The following is an 18487-nucleotide window of genomic DNA, read 5'->3' as shown; positions in this document are numbered from 1 at the left end:
CAAAAGACCAAACCAAAATCTCTGCTGCTGTCTCTGTACTTGTGTATTTTCACTTCCTAGAGAAGGCAAAGCACAGCCCTAAATTGTTACATAACAACATTTCCTTTGTGTACTTGCGGCCGGATGAAAATAAACAGCGATAAATGCAGAAGCTCTCAGCCGGAGGAATTCTGTTTGTAGCTGAGGCTTCATCGGAGGCAGAAGGTTGCTTCAGACAAACACTTGACTGTTTGAACCTCAGGGGTCAAAGGTCAGGAGAAAGTACAGAGGAGCGTGCAGAGAGGACAGGGGAAACGTCTCCTCCTCCTTCAGATAATTGGATTTGTTGTCGGTGATAAATGAGAGACGGCACATCCTAAAAGATTTAAAGGCCTCGCCCTGTTTCCAGTGTCCACGGGAGGCTGCGCGCTGACCACCTCCTAGTTACAGCTTTACAGCGGACAGCCAGTCTCATGAACGTGAATTAGCTTAGCAAAAATGTCAAAGTGATGTCTTGAATACAGGGATGAACACTAGACAACAACTTCCTCTGAGTTAGTATCCCTTTCTATTGCTTTCTAAAAGTCCTCGTTGATGGACGGCGCTCACTCCCTGGAACACAGGAGAGGTTAAACTAAGGTTAACCACACTGCAACTCAACCCAACGCAATTCAATCAAGAGCTTCGTGGAGTAACTGTGCTCAGACACATGGCAGGAGACGCGGCCAGTGTGGGTGTCTGCATGCCTTTGTCTCTGTGTTTGTGGTGAGCAGATGGTGGGAGTGGACACGCATGCCTTGACAGAGAGGCCATAGAGACCACCCCCCCCCCCCCCCCCCCTTCCCCGACCGACCCCAACACCACCACCACCACCTCCTCCTCTCTGGTCCATAAAAGGCCACATATGACCTCTGACCACTGGAGTCCATTCTGATTGGGGGAAAGTGGCCCAGCAGGAACAATGCTCAGTGGTCAGTGAGAGGAAGAGGGAGGGAGGGTATGTAGACATGCGTGGAGGGGAGGGGGCAGAACATCTCTCCCTCTATTCCCTCCCTCCATTCAAACCCAGAAGTGAAGCTGTGTCACAACAAGCCAGGACCAAACGGGGAGCTTATTTTTTTGGGGGGCGGGGTGGGGGGGGGACGGCGGACGCAAGGAATCGGGCATGAGGGCGAAACGATCCAGCCACTGAAACAAAAGGCCGTCGGGCTCAGATTGCCTTCAAGGGAACGGGGAGAGGAGGAGGTTCTGGTCATAGGGGGAGTTTCATTCACACAGCAGAAAGAGATTGCGAAGGAGTGACCTTTAAACAGGAAACCGGAAAATATAACGGGAGTCACATCATGACCGCGTCTCTCGGTATGTATGAGCATCCACGTGTGTGTGTGTGTGTGTGTGTGACTGAATCGCCTCACTTTTCCTCACGCAGTTTATTCCCTTCACCTTTTCCCTTCATCCTTGCATTCTCGATTGTTTCCTCTTCTCTCAGCCGGAGTTGTTCCTGTTTTTCTGCTCATTCTGCCACTTGTTTATGAAGCGATATCTCTGTCCCTCCTGGGAGTTTTAAGGAGGTTTCAGGCATGCACAGAAACACTTCACAACTCTCCTCCGGGCCGCTCGTGTTTGCAGACAGCTTGTGGAATTTATTCTCGTCAGATGCCTTTTCTCTCTGTCAGACACAACCCCCGTCCAAACATTGTCTCCTTGGGCCTGAAGCTTACTTCTTTTTGGCCGTGGACAGCAGTGCATGTGCAGCAACACACTCGGTGGCATGATGAGATGGTTTGTTCCACTGCTCATGATCTCATCCTGGTTAAAGGCTATTTTGGTGTCTAACGTGCAGTCAGGGAAGCCTGATGGATTGGTGGTTAACCGATGTAACCCTTCTTTCCTGCTGAAGCCTTTATTTTAGATTCAGTGTTGCTTATTGCTTCCTACATCTCCCCGATACGTCGTACACGATAAAACCACATTTGTTATGAATGAATGAAAGTTATTCCAGAAAATTACCAAAAAAAAGCATTGCCAAACCGTCTATGTGTATATATGTATTTTGAAAATAAATGGCAGATTAACTTAATAATTCTGCGTTTGAATGGTGTTGAAAGCAGACAATCTCTCAGGGGCAAAAGTTCTTTGGATGTGCTGCTTCAAAGCAGCTTTTCAGCTGTCTGCTGTGGGAGAAACATTCGTCTCTCACAGGAAATCGGGGGCAAAAAGAGGCCGAATTTCTTGAAGCCACAAGGACGGAAAATGTTGACAACACAGTAGACAGAGGGCCAGTTCAGGGTGCAGAGCCGTAAGTGGAAAGAAGGATACTAGGGGCTTGTTGTTCAGAGCGTTACTCTGTGTGAGACGTACCAGAGCATCCGACCATTTAAAAAAAAAAATACTATACAAACTATACTATACTCACAAATCAGTGTGAAGCTGAACCTTCTTTTTTTCAATTCTTCCTGGTTAAAACTGCAGACATGTTTGGACCCACCAGGAGAAGTACTTATGGTCCATGATCACTTCCCCAGATGGGTAACGGCTGAGGATATTCTCTTCAGCTTCAAAGCATGATCAAATATCTGGGACAAGGCTTCTATTGGATATGATTAATACTAATATTCATTTTGATCCTTCACATCTCCACATCTGATTGTTTAACTCTGACACGCTGTGTGATGGATGAAGAGAGTCCGACGTGTCTCTGGCTGCGGTTTCAACTCCTTACCATTATTACTCGTGGATGACAGAATTATGTTCCAAAACCTTTTTCTTTCAAACCGCCTTGACCCCTGTTACTCTTCACCTCGTTTCTCCCTCCACTCGCTGTTATCCTTCACTCCACACTTGTCAGCTACCTCGTAACGTCGGCCTCTCCTCCGCCACATCGCGGAGTCGATAAAGCTGTCCGTTCACACCCACCCAGAGAGAGCAGAGGAATCGGATTCACAGAAAAGGTCTAGGAAAGGTCTCTGTTGGTGTGTACGAGGGGTCTGAGGCTGATTGATTTTCACTAAAGGAGGGAGCGGGCGACAACGGATGGCATTCGGATGCGGCGCCTAGTGACACCCAGGAGAGAGCTGCACGTCCTGCGGCAGAAACCCCTCTTGTTCTCTGCTGAATCCGATTTGTTGTTAGCGACGGATCAAATGACTACCGGGTCTTGCACACATTTGATTCATGGAGCCCAAAACTGAACAGCAGACAGACGCGGTAGGAGACTGTGGCGGAGAAGGTGCAGCGTCCATTTCCGGATAACTTCGGGCTTCTCAGTGTGCCCACGGATCACAGCAGGTGTCTTCCTCCTCATTGTGTCCCTACTTCCTCTCAGAGTCGCTCCTCGGCTCTCCCCTCCCACTTGATCCTCCTGAGAGGCCGTAGCCTGTGATGGCTGTGAACAGCTGTAGCATTCAGAGCTGTCTGCGTGTGCCTTTGTGTGTGTGTGTGTGTGTGTGTGTGCGTGTGGGCATACAAAGTGCTTGCCCTCACATTCCTGTGGTCCAGCACAGAGTCTGCAAACACTCTGCATAACTCGGCATGCATCACCGTGTGCATGCGTGGTGTGTCGGCTCGCCCTTCTGTCCAGTGCGATGCTGCTCAGGGAGCAAATGTTTGGATGCGTGAGGAGGGGAAAACGAAGAGAGAAGCGTTTCTTTGTCACAACACAACACAACACTGGGGCTCTTTAGCTGCACCGAACATGGGCTGCGTGTACGTTCCTCTGTTTTCATGTGCCCTGCCTTCCATTCCACTCTGTTTATGCAACCACCTCAGTGGTCTGAGGAGAGAAGTCTGAAGGTAACGCTGCGGATGACCTCACCGTGGTTTGACTTATTAATAGGATTATCTCCATATAGAGCATGAAGGTACGCACACAGTTTCAGCCTGAGTCATGGACAGGTTTCTCTCCACTATCAGGAAAGCGTGTGTTTATTATGGGGGGCGGGGGCAGGGGGCTATTGGCTGGCGGAGGCTGGCAGTTGTGCCCACATGGGTCTCTGCAGTCTGGAATGGGTTTTGCACGGTTCGACCCGAACTGAAGAGGCTTTGTGCTCACTGGAGGAGAAACCAGTGGACAGAAAAAAAAACCGCCCAGAGTTGAGTATCACTTGAAATGAGCTAATACCTGACAGTCAGTAACGGTACCAAAGCCCGACTTGTTAATGTTGTGCATTGAAAGAGCGAGACATCTGGAATGTTGAATGGTGTCCAAACAGAAGCAGTCTGCCCTAACATTTGAGTCACAAATGAATGTATGTACTGGTTTGCAGAACTGGGATAGCGTACTTTAATTAAAAACCAGTGCAAGTTATGCAAATATACTTGTTGTTTATACCCCAAAACGACATACTACGTGTTTGTGTTCATTTGAAGAAGCCAAAGAATTTCCAAAACAAAGAAGATAGTGTTTTCAGAGTATTTCAGATGTACAAACGAGAGCCAACAACAACATCTTTTCCCTAGTTTTTATGGCTAACCCTAAGCAAAGCTCATTCATGGCATTGTATGATCGGAAAACCAGTTGTGACTCCTGTTGATAAATCACATTGTCCTTGTTATATGTGGACGTGTTCAATACCCTGACTTCATTCTGACTTATTAGCAGTTTGACCAAGGCTATTCAAAGAGAAAACGCTCTTATTTTGGAAGGGCGGGATTACAGAATATTTCTTTACGTTTCTAACGTTTCGTGGATATTGTTATATAAAAATGTGTGTTTCCCCATCTGATCGACACAAGTCCCAGTCGGGGCTCTCCCAGCGTTTCTTCCTTGAGTCGAGCTGAAGATGAGTCGCTACGGATACTGGGCCTACAGGAGGGGACAGGTGTATCAGAGTGAAATAATGATCAACGGGCCTGGTCTGAGGTCAGGGGTCAGGGGTCAGGGTGAGGTCAGACAGTTTATCCACAGATTGGGGCAGTTCTGTAATTAACAGGATGAGCTGCGCTGCAGCACAGTGAGGACGGTCGGCCGTGGGAACAGTAAGAGACAAAGCTGCTTTCTCAGAAACGTCCCAAGAGAGACAGGAACTGACAGGGGCTGTGGGAATGTTTGAGGAATCCTCAGTGGATCCATCCAACAACTCGAAATATGGATCAAATCGGAGTCAGGCCGGAGTGTAACCTGCTCAGTGCTCTTGACCTTTAACCCCTCTGAGAGCTGAAGTTGAGTGTCGAGTGGCTGTGCGTGGTGTAATAGAATAATATATAGAAATACATAATATGATAAACAATTAAAACACGTAAAACAAGATCTCCTTCTCAAGCAAAAGTACTGCAATCATTTAGATTCAAAGACTTTAAATCTACAATATAATTAGTAGCCTCAGGCAAATCAAATAAAACAACTGTAAACTAGTGGAGTAAAAATGATAAAAAACTATAAACCTCTCAGAAAAATGAAACCGTATGAGTAACTTGTGGATATTCGATCCACCGTACATAATGTGGTCACTATAGAAACGAGTGTCGGGACCATTCCGTGGGAAACTCACATAAACAATGAATCATTAATGGAGGAAGAATTCAGGTCCTTGATTTGAACAAAAGAGCGTCATTTAAGTGTTGTCCCACTTAAGTGGTTCAAATTCCATAAAAATGAATTGAATGATTCATTGTATTTTATATATCACAGCTTGCTTGATTCTAAAAAATTTCAATTCATGTTGACATTCATGAAACCTCCTTAAAACGATTCATGAAACCTCCTTAAAACTCCCAGGAGGGACAGAGATATCGCTTCATAAACAAGTGGCATTCATGTGTGTGTGTGTGTGTGTGTGTGTGTGTGTGTGTGTGCGTATTGGTGCAACAAAAAAATTCTTCACCTATCTACATGACACGTGTGATAATATAATACACAATATAATACGATCCCAAAGGTGAGTCCAAACTCCTCCGCCCGAGTACTTGAATGGAGGGTAGGAGCGGAAGAGAGGAGGGAGGTGTTTGGGGGGCGGGGGGGAGGGGGAAGGGTGTTTGGGAGCCGGCCCGAACAAGGAGCTCTTTATAATGATCGACTCTTTACGCGGTGACTCATCGGGCTTCAGACCCTGTCCTCGTGTCTGCTGAATGACACACTGTGTTGTCAGAATGTCGTGTTGGGATGTTGGGAGTGCCCCCCACCCCCTACATCCCACACACACACACACACACACACACACACACACACACACACACACACACACACACACACACACACACACACACACACACGGCTTTACTGTCCTTGTTACAAGGCTGCAGAGTAAAGTAAGCATAAAAAGAATTTGAATCATCTTTTATCTTTCCAAAGATCCTAAATGTCCGTCCACAAGTGCGTCAAAATGTTTGCTAAGGGCAGGGGACAAATGTAACTGTCTTTTGAGGGGTGGGGTCAAATGAGGACTAGATTTATTCAAACGCAAATTATTCAGTCAGATAAAACTGAAAAATTTTACATTTTGTTTCCTTTATATCTTGCTGAAACAAACAGACCGATGACACAGATCACTGTGAAAATACTCAAAAGTACAGTGAAACCAGCTGGTAGTTAGTTATTGACAAGAAGTTGACATGACATAACACGTGGGAACTTTTCATACGTTAATTTATTATGTGCACTTGCTGCCAGGATTCCTTCCCTGAATAAATATTGGTCAAAGAAACAGTTATTAATATTTTTCAGAATCAGGACCAGGTGGTGGAGTGTGTGGCTTCATAGTTTTTATGTCTCTTCAAAGTTTGTTTATTCATTTCTTGAGATCCACACTCATATTTATATCAACTCGGAAAGGTTAAACGTTGATGGCTCTATGATCCAAGCAAAGGTCGGGTCTCAACGGCAGCCAGCCAAGGTGCCACCTAGAAGTGATATAACAGTTTATGGAACACGCCTGGTTGGTATTTGATATTTAAGAACTGTGTACAAAAAGCGCCGTGAGGATTTCATCCTCGTGTCCTTTCCCCAGAATCCCGCACTTTCCTGGAAGGTGTGAACCACGGCGGCGGCGCCACAGAGGGAGAGCTGTTCAGGTCAGAAGGGTCGGCTCCTCCTGCTTCCTGCCAGAGGATCTTTGGCTCCACGTGCTCGATGTCATCAGACGTCAGCCCCCTCCCACACACGGACAGGTACCCGCGTCCAGTCTGTTTCTGCTGTGCAAGCAACGGTGTACAATGCAAGGGCCAACTGGAACATATACGCCGACAACAGTAAATCGTGGCAAAAATGAATGCTATTATTTATTTTGTTTAAAATTTGGACACAATCAGGGATTATTTGGACACCTGTCTTTAAGCCTGTACTCCTTCCCTGCAGCTCTACACCTCCTCCTGTGTGGAATGACCCAAGTCCAAACTCCCTGAACTCTCCGTATGCCCTCCAGCACTCGCCTCCGCTCTCCCTCAGCTCTCCCAACGCCCACAGCTCCCCCCGGGGGGGTCTGAGAGGCCTGGGCGGAGGTTCGGGGGCGCGCAGGGAGACCGACAGCACCGACCTGTCCTCGTTGCTGTTGGGGAACGGCGGCCTGGAACGCAGCCTGCTGGAGGCCGTGGAGGGCCTCGGGAGCCTGAACCTCGGGGGAGAGGGGGGCCTCCCTCCACTGCTGCCTGAGAAGAGGAGATGGGGTGAGGGGTGGGAGGTTGGCTCCCGCTCCCCATCTCTGAGCGGGTTTTCTAGCCCTCACAGCGGCAGCAGTGTCAGCATCCCTTTCTCCTCCTCAATGACCCCCGACTCCCTCAGGGGACCCAGTGGGGCCCCGTCCCCTGGAGCAGGTACACTCTCGCAGGGGGTTCTGTCCCCTTTTTATAGGAATTGACTCGCTAATGGCTTGAGGTTATAGATCTGAAATGCTCAGAATAAAGTTGTCATATAACAAGAATTAAATCATTTATAAAGGAAAAAAGGCATCTTTCTATATTCTCTATTTTTCTGGAAAACAACAACTTACTCCATTGTACGGCTCGCATGACATTCTGAGGGTTCTTGTGGGTAATTGGTCATTTGTTATTGTAGTTTTCAGTGGGTTTAGAAGCACAAACAACATTGCTTGCATGTGAATAGGGTTTAGGGACATTGGTTATTTGGTAGGGGACATTGGTTAAGCCAGCCTGAAACCTAACGTAGACTCTTCATCTGTGTCTTGCAGACTTCGGCAGTAAGCACGACACTGTGAAGTTTGTTCAGGACACTTCCAAGTTCTGGTACAAGCCCGACATTTCCAGAGACCAAGGTAAATATTGGTGTTGGACGTGATTATTGGAGCGGACACTTGCACGCAGAAATGTGTGCGCAGGAGGAAGGAGGTGGTTCTAACTTTAGCTTATCTCTGCTTGCCCCTCCGGTTGGCCTGCTGAGCAGCCATCGCAGCGCTAAAGGACAAAGAGCCCGGCTCGTTCATTGTCAGAGACAGCCATTCCTTTCGAGGGGCCTACGGGTTGGCCATGAAGGTGGCCACGCCCCCTCCGTCTGTGCTACAACAGAGCAAGAAAGGTAGGCCACTGGGTTTTACTTTTATTTCATTTACAGGAGAAAATAAACAAATAAACGGCCTTTAGTGGGGGATTTCTAAACACACGGGTGGGATTGTGATCTTTTCAGTGAGTAAGTTCTATTTTCTCTGAAATAGATTTTCTAAACTACTGGTTAAAAAGACACATTCCTCCGTAAATCTCCACAAGATTATGTCTACCCGTCAGTAACAACACATGTATTCAAATATAACAAAATATACCCCCGTATTACATTACATTACATGTCAGTTAGCTGATGCTTTTATCCAAAGCGACTTCCAATAAGTGCATTTCCACATAGAGATACAAACTCAGAACAACAAGTAACAAGAAAGTACAATTTTCATCATATAAGCAGTTTCATAACGTGTTATAGAAATGTGCCATTATAAGTACAATTTGAGTGCTAACATTTGTTAGTGCTACGGTTTGCTCGTGTTTTAGTCGAGGTAGAGTCTAAAGAGGTGTGTCTTGAGTTTTTGGTGGATGATGTAGAGGCTCTCTGCAGTCCTGATGTCATCAGAGAGCTCGTTCCACCATCTGAGAGCCAGGACAGCGAAGAGTCGCGATGCAGATACGATGCAGATACTTTCCCTGTGTTTCTGCAGTGGGGGACCTGTCCAATGAGCTGGTCAGACACTTCCTGATCGAGTGCACGCAGAAAGGAGTTCGCCTCAAGGGCTGCCCTAACGAGCCCTACTTTGGTGAGAATACTGAATCCTCAGAGAGTCTTGAACAATGTTTTCCATTCAATTTATCCAACAGCGAAGTCCACGTGTATTTAATTGTATCCCCTCAAAAATACATTTGAAGGAAAAAAATAAGTGATTCCAATAATCAAAGAGTCTTGTCGACATTAATTATTGCACAGGGTTTCTTGCCAGTCGAGTGGAAAATACGACTTTACAGAGTTTACTGAACTGTAAAACCAATGAGGCCAGTTTAATAAGCTCTGAAAAGCAGTGTTCCTCTTCCTCTTTGGAAGAAAAGCATGCACATGTTTATCACAATAAGTGCAAGAGTTCTCCACCAAACCAAGTCCAGAATAATCGTGCTGTTGCCAGTCAAACACTGAGCTGACGCCGCGTCGCCCTCCAGTGGTCAGCGTGGTGAGGTGCAGCTGCCTTCATTCTCCATCATGCGTCCTGGACAGTGAGGCTGTGTGCCAAATGCTAATTTTGTGTTTGTTTTATTTTTCCTGCCAGGAAGTCTCACAGCTCTGGTGTGTCAGCACTCCATCACCCCTCTGGCTCTGCCTTGTAAACTCATCCTGCCGGATAAAGGTAAGCAATACGAGACCGCACAGTCCAAAAGGTCCGAACCAACAGTTCAACCTTTTAGAAAGTACATTCAACTGATAATCTCTTGTAACTATACAACGTCCTCACTGGAACCAACCAGAAAAGCGAAAAAGCTCTTTAACTGCAGGATACTTGTGTATAAACAATCAATTTAATCACAGCCTAAGGCCTCAAACACACATTAACACAAAAATATTACAAGATTTTTTTTTTTTTTCTTCAACCTCACACCCAAAGATTGTCTTTCCTGACTCGAGTCTTATTGATGGAATTTCAATATTGTTCATAGATGCCTTTTCTTTTTAAGCTAAAACTCTAAACTCTCTTTGTGCGGTTGCTTGCAGACCCGATGGAGGAGCCGAGTGACTCTCCTGCACCGACGGCAACGAATTCAGCAGCGGAGCTCCTCAAACAGGGCGCAGGTGCACAAACAGCCAGCACACATGCTCACAAACCTCTGTGTTGTGTGTCACATTCGTTTATCATGTACACAAGGGTAACGGTGTCACCTGCTCTCTGGCTCAGCGTGTAACGTGTGGTACCTGGGCTCTGTGGAGCTGGAGTCGCTGACGGGTCACCAGGCGGTCCAGAAGGCCGCCACGCTGACCCTCTCCACGGACCCCCCCCCGGCGTCCACCGCCGTCCACTTCAAGGTGTCGGCACAGGGGATCACGCTCACTGACAACCAGAGGAAGTGAGTGGGTGTCCTTTTGGAGTTGGGGGGGGACCCGTGTGGGGACCCGTGTGTTCACACACACGCAGACACGGCCTCTGTTTGTCCCTGCAGGTTGTTCTTCAGGAGACACTACGCCGTCAACACTGTCATCTTCTGCTCTCTGGACCCGCAGGGCAGGAAGTGAGTGTCATGTGGTGTAGTTATTCATATTAATATTTATATTAAACGCTCCTCTGTGGCCGCAGATCCACAGGTAGAGACGAGGATTATCTGATCAGGCCTACAAGATGCAGTAAAACGTTTATACATAGTACAACATACAAAGTACGTTTATACATTGTTAATGTGACCAAATTGTTTTGCAAAGACAATACATTTTGTTGAAGGACAGGAATCACATCACAAATTGTTTATCACACATTAAATGTATTAAACAATTTCATTGGTGTCTAATATATTTAATATAGTATTAAAGCCTATGTGTGATGCAAAATGTAAAGCGTGTGATACCTTGTGTTGTTCCGTCCCAAACAGATGGACGAGAGGCAGCGGGTCGACTGCAAAGTGAGTGCCTTCGCTTCATCGTGTGCACGACGCAATACATGTTGTTTTACTCAACACCTGAAAAAGTGCAATAATAATTAGCGGTCGGATTGAATTCATGTCAATGCTTTCCTACACTGCACTATTTTCATCCGACGTTTAAATTGCAGTGTGAATCATTAAGAATTGGCATGAGAGACATAACAGAAAGAGAGAGAGATGCAACAGAGATGCAACAATTTGCACTTGTTGGTTGGTGCCTTAAACACCACAACGATCCCCAAGAAGTCAAACATGTAACATACTACCGCTAAGTGTTGTTTTTTGAACACATGCAGCACACGGACAGACAATATACATTTTTATTTTGTTGCAGGATAGGTCTCAGAGAGGCCTCAGAGCCACAAAACCATTCTAGCATCGCAGCATTATTCCGTTTGTGTGCCTTTCTTCCAGGATCTTCGGATTTGTAGCCAGGAAATCTCAGAGTGAGACTGAAAATATATGCCACCTGTTTGCTGAACACGACCCTGAGCAGCCGGCCAGCGCCATCGTCAACTTCGTCTCAAAGGTCATGATTGGGTCACACAAGAAGTGAGTGAAAAGAGTCACCGCAGACTGAAGAGCCTACGGGAGCAACTTCGGGCCCCGACGTCGTAAAAATATGAGTGTGGATCCCCAGAAATGAATAAACAGACCTTGAAGAGCCATAAAAACTATGAACCCACACACTCCACCACCTGGTCCTGCTGGTCAGTCTTAACAGATGAACTTTTGTAGATTGCTGCGACTGCACTACGAGATGCCGCCACCAGAGGGAGCAAAAACTGTATGAAGTTAAACTCACCCACAGGAGGCTTTAAGATGGATCCTTGGAATATAAAAAAAATGGAATTTGTATAAAATAAGACCCTTTTCCCCAAGGGGTCCAGTATGATAGTTAGTTTGCTACTTAGTCTGACTGGATCCTCAAACACACTGTAAATGTACTATATTATGCCAATTTTACCTAGCCTAACAAATACAACACATTTACTTGTTATCAAACCTGGAGAATATCTAATATTCTTTTTAAGGAATATAACTCTAAAAGCTTGTTGTTAATGTGTAAACCAGGTATCAACATCATCAAGCCACAGGCCCATTTAGTATGTCAAGTCAAAACCTACGATATCGTTACAAGACAAAGCCGGTAATGTGAGCGCCCTGTGCATCATTGTGTTGCGTTTGGGGTATTTATCCATTTTCATTATTTTGCCTAAAAACACTTGTCATATATTTTTGTATATTCACATACTGTACATTAGGTTTGAAGGGGGTGAACCCAAGAATTTATACGTTTATTTCACATATTGTTGAAGTATTTACATACCAGAAAGATACTACATAAGCTGCCCATGTGTATTATTTGTATTACTAATATGTCGTAGATGTTAATATGTTCCTTTTACAGTAACTCAATACATATTTATGTACAATTATTGTGTCGTGAAAAATGTCATTGCGATTTTCTCTAATAAGAGATCAAATAGTCACTGTGAGAAAAGTCACACCTGAGAATTATTTCCTTTCACAGCTTCTTCTGTTCATGCGTTCATCTCTGTTGATCCTCTAGCATCTCTAATTCTGAGATAATATTAAAGCAAGGTGTGTCAATTTCCCCCAAAACAACACGTTTTCTTTTTTACTTCCAGTGGTCTCCAGCCTCGCAGATTGTTATGTTTCATTTCACCATGTTTCATTTTTATGATGAGCATAAGTTCATGTGGATTTAAATTGATTTGCAAATTATTGATTATTGTTACATTGTTACGTTTTTTAAATTCATGTTAGCAGTAATTTGGGCCAAAAACAAAGTGAGGCTCATACAAATGGCCTCATGCTGTTGAATCTCACAAGAGATTAGTTCGGTTTTCAGATATCCATCACTGACTCTTTGCCAGAAACCTTCTTCCACAGTCGTGTAATAGGGAAGAAGGACATTATTTTTTTTAGTTATAAAGAAATAACGATAAATCCAAAGCCATCAATGTGCTAGTCCATCTCTCAAAGCGTATAAACCGAGCCTTGATACACACACATTATTAGCACAATCCATCCTTTATTGGTTTGTTCCTCCAGCTTACTTGATAAGAAGTCGTGTGAAGAGTTCAATTGAAATATTTCAAAAGCTCGAAACTATTCGCATATCTACAAACAAGATGTGGCAGAATATGCCCTTTTAGGATTTTGTGGTGAGCTGAGCCTTTAAAATGTAGTTGTAGTTCACCGTTTTGCAAACAGATGGCAGTAATCCACCACCATGAATCCAGGTACTGACTAGTTAAGCTCTCACTAGACTGCACTCAACTTTACTTCTACTTAAAAAATACTCAATTTCTTGACCTAACAATTTTGAGTGATTTTTTTTGTTGTTGTCATTTTCTTCCTTCTCACTTTTATCTTAGTTTTATACCAAGAAACAGAGCTGAGCAGGTCTCCGCATGCAGGAAGAACCACCGTCTTGAATAAACTTGGCAATGTCAAAGTATGTCCAAGCTCGTGTATGTGTGTGTGTGTGTGTGTGTGTGTGTGTGTGTGTGTGTGTGTGTGCACATGACCCACACAAAAGGTGGCTTGAGCGCCTGCCAGGCCTCCAGGTTCCTCATAGATCTACTGATCCGTCTGTCTCGGGCCTCTGTGTGCAGGTCGAGGCTTTTAGAGGACGGCTCATCAGATACGGCCCTCTGAATGAGGCTTTATTCCCTGGTCTCTGCCGAGGGAGCTGAGGACCTGGAAGTGGGACAGAGAGACGTGGGGACACATCCCGGTCCTGCTGGGCCTGGAGAAAGAGGGACTGCAATGGGGACGGGGGGGGGGGGGGGGAGGGGGGGTTTAGCGATGTGTGGGGGGAGTAACGGACTCCGGTGGTGCTGCGGGGGTTGTCGGTGGTGGATGACCTCACCATTACGGGAGACTTTCCCACAGCCTGCACACAAAGAAAGCCGTCAAAAGGTAAAAAGGGGGGAGAAAGAATAGAAATTTAACGCAGTGTGTAAAAAAAAAAAGGGAGGCAAAGTGTGGAACAGAGGCTCTTTTGGAAGGGAGGGGGGGGGGGGGGGGGGGTCGTCTTCCCCTTTCTCCGACTCACAGCTACTTGGGCTTTGACAGAAGCTCAGCAAGTCCGCTCACAGCAGCCCGTCCTCTTTCTGCTGAGTCAGCTGCCGCCATTTTGCCCCGAAGCAGAACCCCCTGCATTCACTTCCTGTCGGGCCGGCACCTGGTGGGCCGCTGGTTTTCACAGCAGTCGCCGCTGCCGCCGCCGGGCCACATCACATTGTTGGCATCGCTCGCCCCGGAGGCTGTTTGGAAATCGAGCGCCGGGCTTCCGTTGGGGAATGCCTCCCTCACAGAGTCCCTCTCAGCCTCTAATCCGCGGCCTCCTCTCACTTTATTTGAGTTGGCTATTTAAAGCCCGGGCTAAGTGCGCCGCTGCTACGGCCGCACAGGCGAGCAAACACACACACACACACACACACACTCCATCGCACACACCAGAACCACAACAGCCCACAAATAATCCCTCTCCTATTTGTGATTGGGAGGGCTGGAGGGACTCGACTGCGACCCGGCCGACCGACCCTCAGATCTTCCTTTTCTTTTTCGTGTCATGTTTGTTATTCTTCTAATGACCTTTGGTGACGTGAAGATTTACAGCACAACAAACATTTGTGCAATCGGTGATTATACTGTCTGTAACAGGTTGAAACATTCCCTCAGGTACGTGTACTGCAATACATTTATTTATTACTATTTCAGTCCAGTTAGCTACTTTATTACGGTTGAATTCTGATGTGGGACTTTTTGTAATTTATTTGTATTTGTGGTCATTTTCTTCAAGTGAACATTCCGGGCACTTCTCCTAGTACTATTATGGTTTGGACGCTTGGTTAACTATACATACATACTAACCTACACAGCGCAAAAGCATCGTACATGGAGAATATTTTATGGTTTTCTCTTCTAAAGTTTTGAAGCTAGAGAGCTGATGTCATCAGACTCCTTTCAAAAATACCAATAACTGATTTAGAGGCAAATGTGCAAGGATCTATACACGTGTCTTCTTAATATAATATTTATATTTGAACATTTGATTTGTATATATTACATAACTTCAGGGACTTCAAAGAGTTGGAACAAGCTGACCCAGAATAAGCCACAGTGTATATCATACTGTCAAATAGAGGATTAAGATGAGTACTCCAACCTTAAAGCCACATGAAGAAAGATGACATAATCTAAAGAAGTGACATCATCAATACATTATTGTTTATGAGTTACATTGAAAGTCAAAACTTCAATCTCTACGTCTCAGTGTTTTTAACACCTGCCGTTTCACTGATAATGCACAAATACGCGTGTGTGTTCAATTGTATGAGCATGAAATCAAAATGTATCAAGATCAGCTCTTTACCGATTTATGTGTTTGGCTCTTCAAACAGCAGTGACGCATCAACGCTGCACAGAAATATGGTTGACTCCACAGCAAAAGAAGCTCACACACACACACACACACACACACACACACTCTGATTTCTGGTCTACGTGCACTCAGGCACATGCTCAGAAAGCAGCGCCTTTAGGCCGTTCTGTTCATTGCATTGTCTCTGTATAACTGCCTGAAACACACACACACAAAAGCCCTGGGTACTTGGGTATCAGCGTCAGTCTTAATGAACCTGTCTCCAGGGGGCGGGGCTGGGGTAATGTCTCACACAAAGAGCTCCCGCTGGGCCACCGAGCCAACCAGAGGCCAACAGATTAACTTGAATTACATCAGCATCACCACAATACACCTAATGAGAGAGGGATTATGTATGTGTGTGTGTGTGTGTGTGTGTGTGTGTGTGTGTTGGCTCTCATGCCATTGCATCACTAATTAAATGACTCACTTTTGCTGATTCAGTGCGCATTCAGCTTTTTCGATGGACACATTTAGCATACTTAAAAATGTTCTAATCAATAACTTTCAACATTTGATCCCATAACTACGGTTGTTGTGACAGGTCGTCAGAGGACGTCTGACATGGAGGAACACGACGTAATCAGATACCATGACAGCACCCCATGGGACGTCAAATCAAATCACTGAGCTTTGGTTTTCAAACACAAACGGAGGTTCCCTGAGTGAAAGTGGGTTTGAAGCATCCACCACCGCTCTCCCCCCCCCCTCCCCCCGTCTCCTGCTCTGGATTGTATGTCCTTTGCTCGGAGCGTCTCATAATGACTAAAATGAGATAAGATAATCCTTTACTTGTCCCGCAGTGGGGAGATTTACAGGAGCAAAGGGGATGAAGTGCACTAAGACATAGACATCATTTCATAAAGGTTGGCACGTGTCATACAGACGAAAGCAAACTGATCACCTGACCTTGCGTTTCTTGCTTTAATACTGATTAACAGAGGTGTGGACTCGAGTCATGTGACTTGGACTCGAGTCAGACTCGAGTCATGAATTTGATGACTTGAGACTCGACTCGACAAAACGTACAAAGACTTGCAACTCGACTTGGACTTGAACACCGATGACTCGTGACTTGACTTGGACTCGAGCCTTTTGACTCGAGAAGACTTGCTACTTCCCATGAAAACTGGGGGAAATCATTTTCACACCACCGCGCCGCTCTGTTTATCTGCATCTGTCAAAAAATGTGCGGCACCTGTATGCAGAGAGCGCTGCCTGCACGACATCCAATCACTGCAGTCCATTTGACCCTATCAACGAGACAGCTCGTTCATGGTTACAAAAATCGGGACTTTTGAACCCGGATTCAGACTCCGATGGAAATCCTCGCCAACATTATGTCAACGTCCGTTTTAAAGTAGTGTAATGAGCTGAGTTAAAGTTATTAGTTAATCAGTTATGCAGATGTTGCATGTGTTCACGTTATGCTCCGTTACCAGCTGTAGTTACGCGAGACAACCCGAGTTTTGGGGGGCCGTGAATGCGGAAGTGTTCGTTCGGCGTGGTGACGGCCAACAGTGACCGAAGTTGAGTTGTTTTATATAAATAAAGCCAGTCATCGCCTCCTTATTTACGCTGCAGCATTGGGGTGAGCGTTACAGTACTATAACACAGTCACAGTCGATCCACCATTACCCTTCCCTTCGTAGTCTAGGTCTGTGAGGCAGCGCACCATCACCCAGGGTTCCCCGTCCCCACTATAATAAAATGACTCGAAATGACTCGAAACTAAAATGGTACGACTTGTGACTCGACTTGAGACTTGTTGGCTTTGACTTGTGACTCGACTTGGGACTTGATTCGTCATTGACTCGACTTGACTCGGGACTCGAGGGCAATGACTTGAGACTTGCTTGTGACTTGCCTAACAGTGACTTGTTCCCACCTCTGCTGATTAATTGGTTGGTCTGTTTCATGTTTCAACTCATATTTTGTCCGTATTTATTCTCACTTCTTTTCTCTTTTATTTCCTGTCTATTTTTTTTTTATTTGTCTGTGCACTTGAGAACTTTACAGAATAAGTGATAACGAAGTGGTGGGAGTTACACGTGTCTCATGCTGCCTGCCCTGTTGGGCCCTTTGCATCCACCCCTCTGTTCCGCTTTCTTGCTCTTTTCCCTCAGTGCCCCATCAGTATTCTCATTCAGCATTTCCACCTCTAGAGTTTTGAGATGCCTGACCCAGATTTCTTTCTTTCTGTCCTCCTTTGGCCCGGCCCACTTTTTAGAGTGCTGAGACGGGCGGTTGTCAAATCAACAGCAAAATCAATGAAGTGATTAAATGAGGAAAGAAAAAGTAGTCTGTAAGTGGAGGGAAAGATGGTGATCAAGAGGGGCAGACAGAAATAGAACAGAGTCGTTGGGGATGGCTGCACAGCTCAGAGAGCCTTCAGTATCTGTGCTCGCTGGCCCGCATCCCTCTTGTCACACCCCTCAAATTTAACCAGGGGTTGCCCTGGGCAACGTAGGGTGAGGCGGGGGGGGGGGGGGGGGGGGGGGGGGGTGGGAGGGGGACAAAAGGCATCCAACTGGCCCCCACAAAACTCCAATGTGTGACTACTGTCAAGGAGGATTGTAGTTCATGTTGAGGAAGGATGATCAACTCCTGAGTCATATAAACAGCACGAGGTACTTTCCATATTGTGCTGTCACTAGACACACAATACAAGCCAAGCGGGCAAAATGCACGTCACGGCTGTGTACTACACATTTAATACCAAAGAAAACGTTTTCTTTCAATCTCTTAAGAGGAAAAAATTGAAACAATAATTTCTAAATCTGAAGCCAGTGTTGTCTAATAATAAGCAGCATTGGATAAACCATTGGCTAAACATGACGCATCAATAACATTCAATGTCAGGTTCCGTTTACTTGGCAGTTTTCTATGTTCTTTCCTTTGCTGTTTTTACCCTTGGCTGGACGTAGCTATACGCTCAGTACAGCTACGTTCCATTCTCACAGAGGTTTGCCTTTCTTAGAAGGAGTTGAAGCTTAGTTTGGA

General features: G+C 45.7%; 1 protein-coding gene across 2 annotated transcripts in view; it reads left to right on the top strand.

The window, feature by feature from the left end:
• tns3.2 (tensin 3, tandem duplicate 2) overlaps positions 1 to 12776 on the top strand; it is a 32497-nt gene extending 19721 nt beyond the window's left edge. For both annotated transcript variants that reach the window (XM_037469405.2, XM_037469406.2), the window contains 11 exons: positions 6924 to 7083; positions 7271 to 7725; positions 8100 to 8183; positions 8312 to 8443; positions 9072 to 9167; positions 9669 to 9746; positions 10109 to 10186; positions 10290 to 10458; positions 10552 to 10620; positions 10975 to 11004; positions 11440 to 12776. In XM_037469405.2, coding sequence (XP_037325302.2) covers positions 6924 to 7083; positions 7271 to 7725; positions 8100 to 8183; positions 8312 to 8443; positions 9072 to 9167; positions 9669 to 9746; positions 10109 to 10186; positions 10290 to 10458; positions 10552 to 10620; positions 10975 to 11004; positions 11440 to 11581 — 1493 coding nt within the window. In that variant the 3' untranslated portion in view covers positions 11582 to 12776. The remainder of the gene's footprint in view (positions 1 to 6923; positions 7084 to 7270; positions 7726 to 8099; positions 8184 to 8311; positions 8444 to 9071; positions 9168 to 9668; positions 9747 to 10108; positions 10187 to 10289; positions 10459 to 10551; positions 10621 to 10974; positions 11005 to 11439) is intronic.
• Positions 12777 to 18487: the final 5711 nt, after the last annotated feature.

The sequence above is a fragment of the Pungitius pungitius genome, chromosome 7 (genome assembly GCF_949316345.1).
Source record: "Pungitius pungitius chromosome 7, fPunPun2.1, whole genome shotgun sequence".
NCBI lineage: Eukaryota > Metazoa > Chordata > Actinopteri > Perciformes > Gasterosteidae > Pungitius > Pungitius pungitius.
This window is presented reverse-complemented; position numbering and strand designations above follow the sequence as displayed.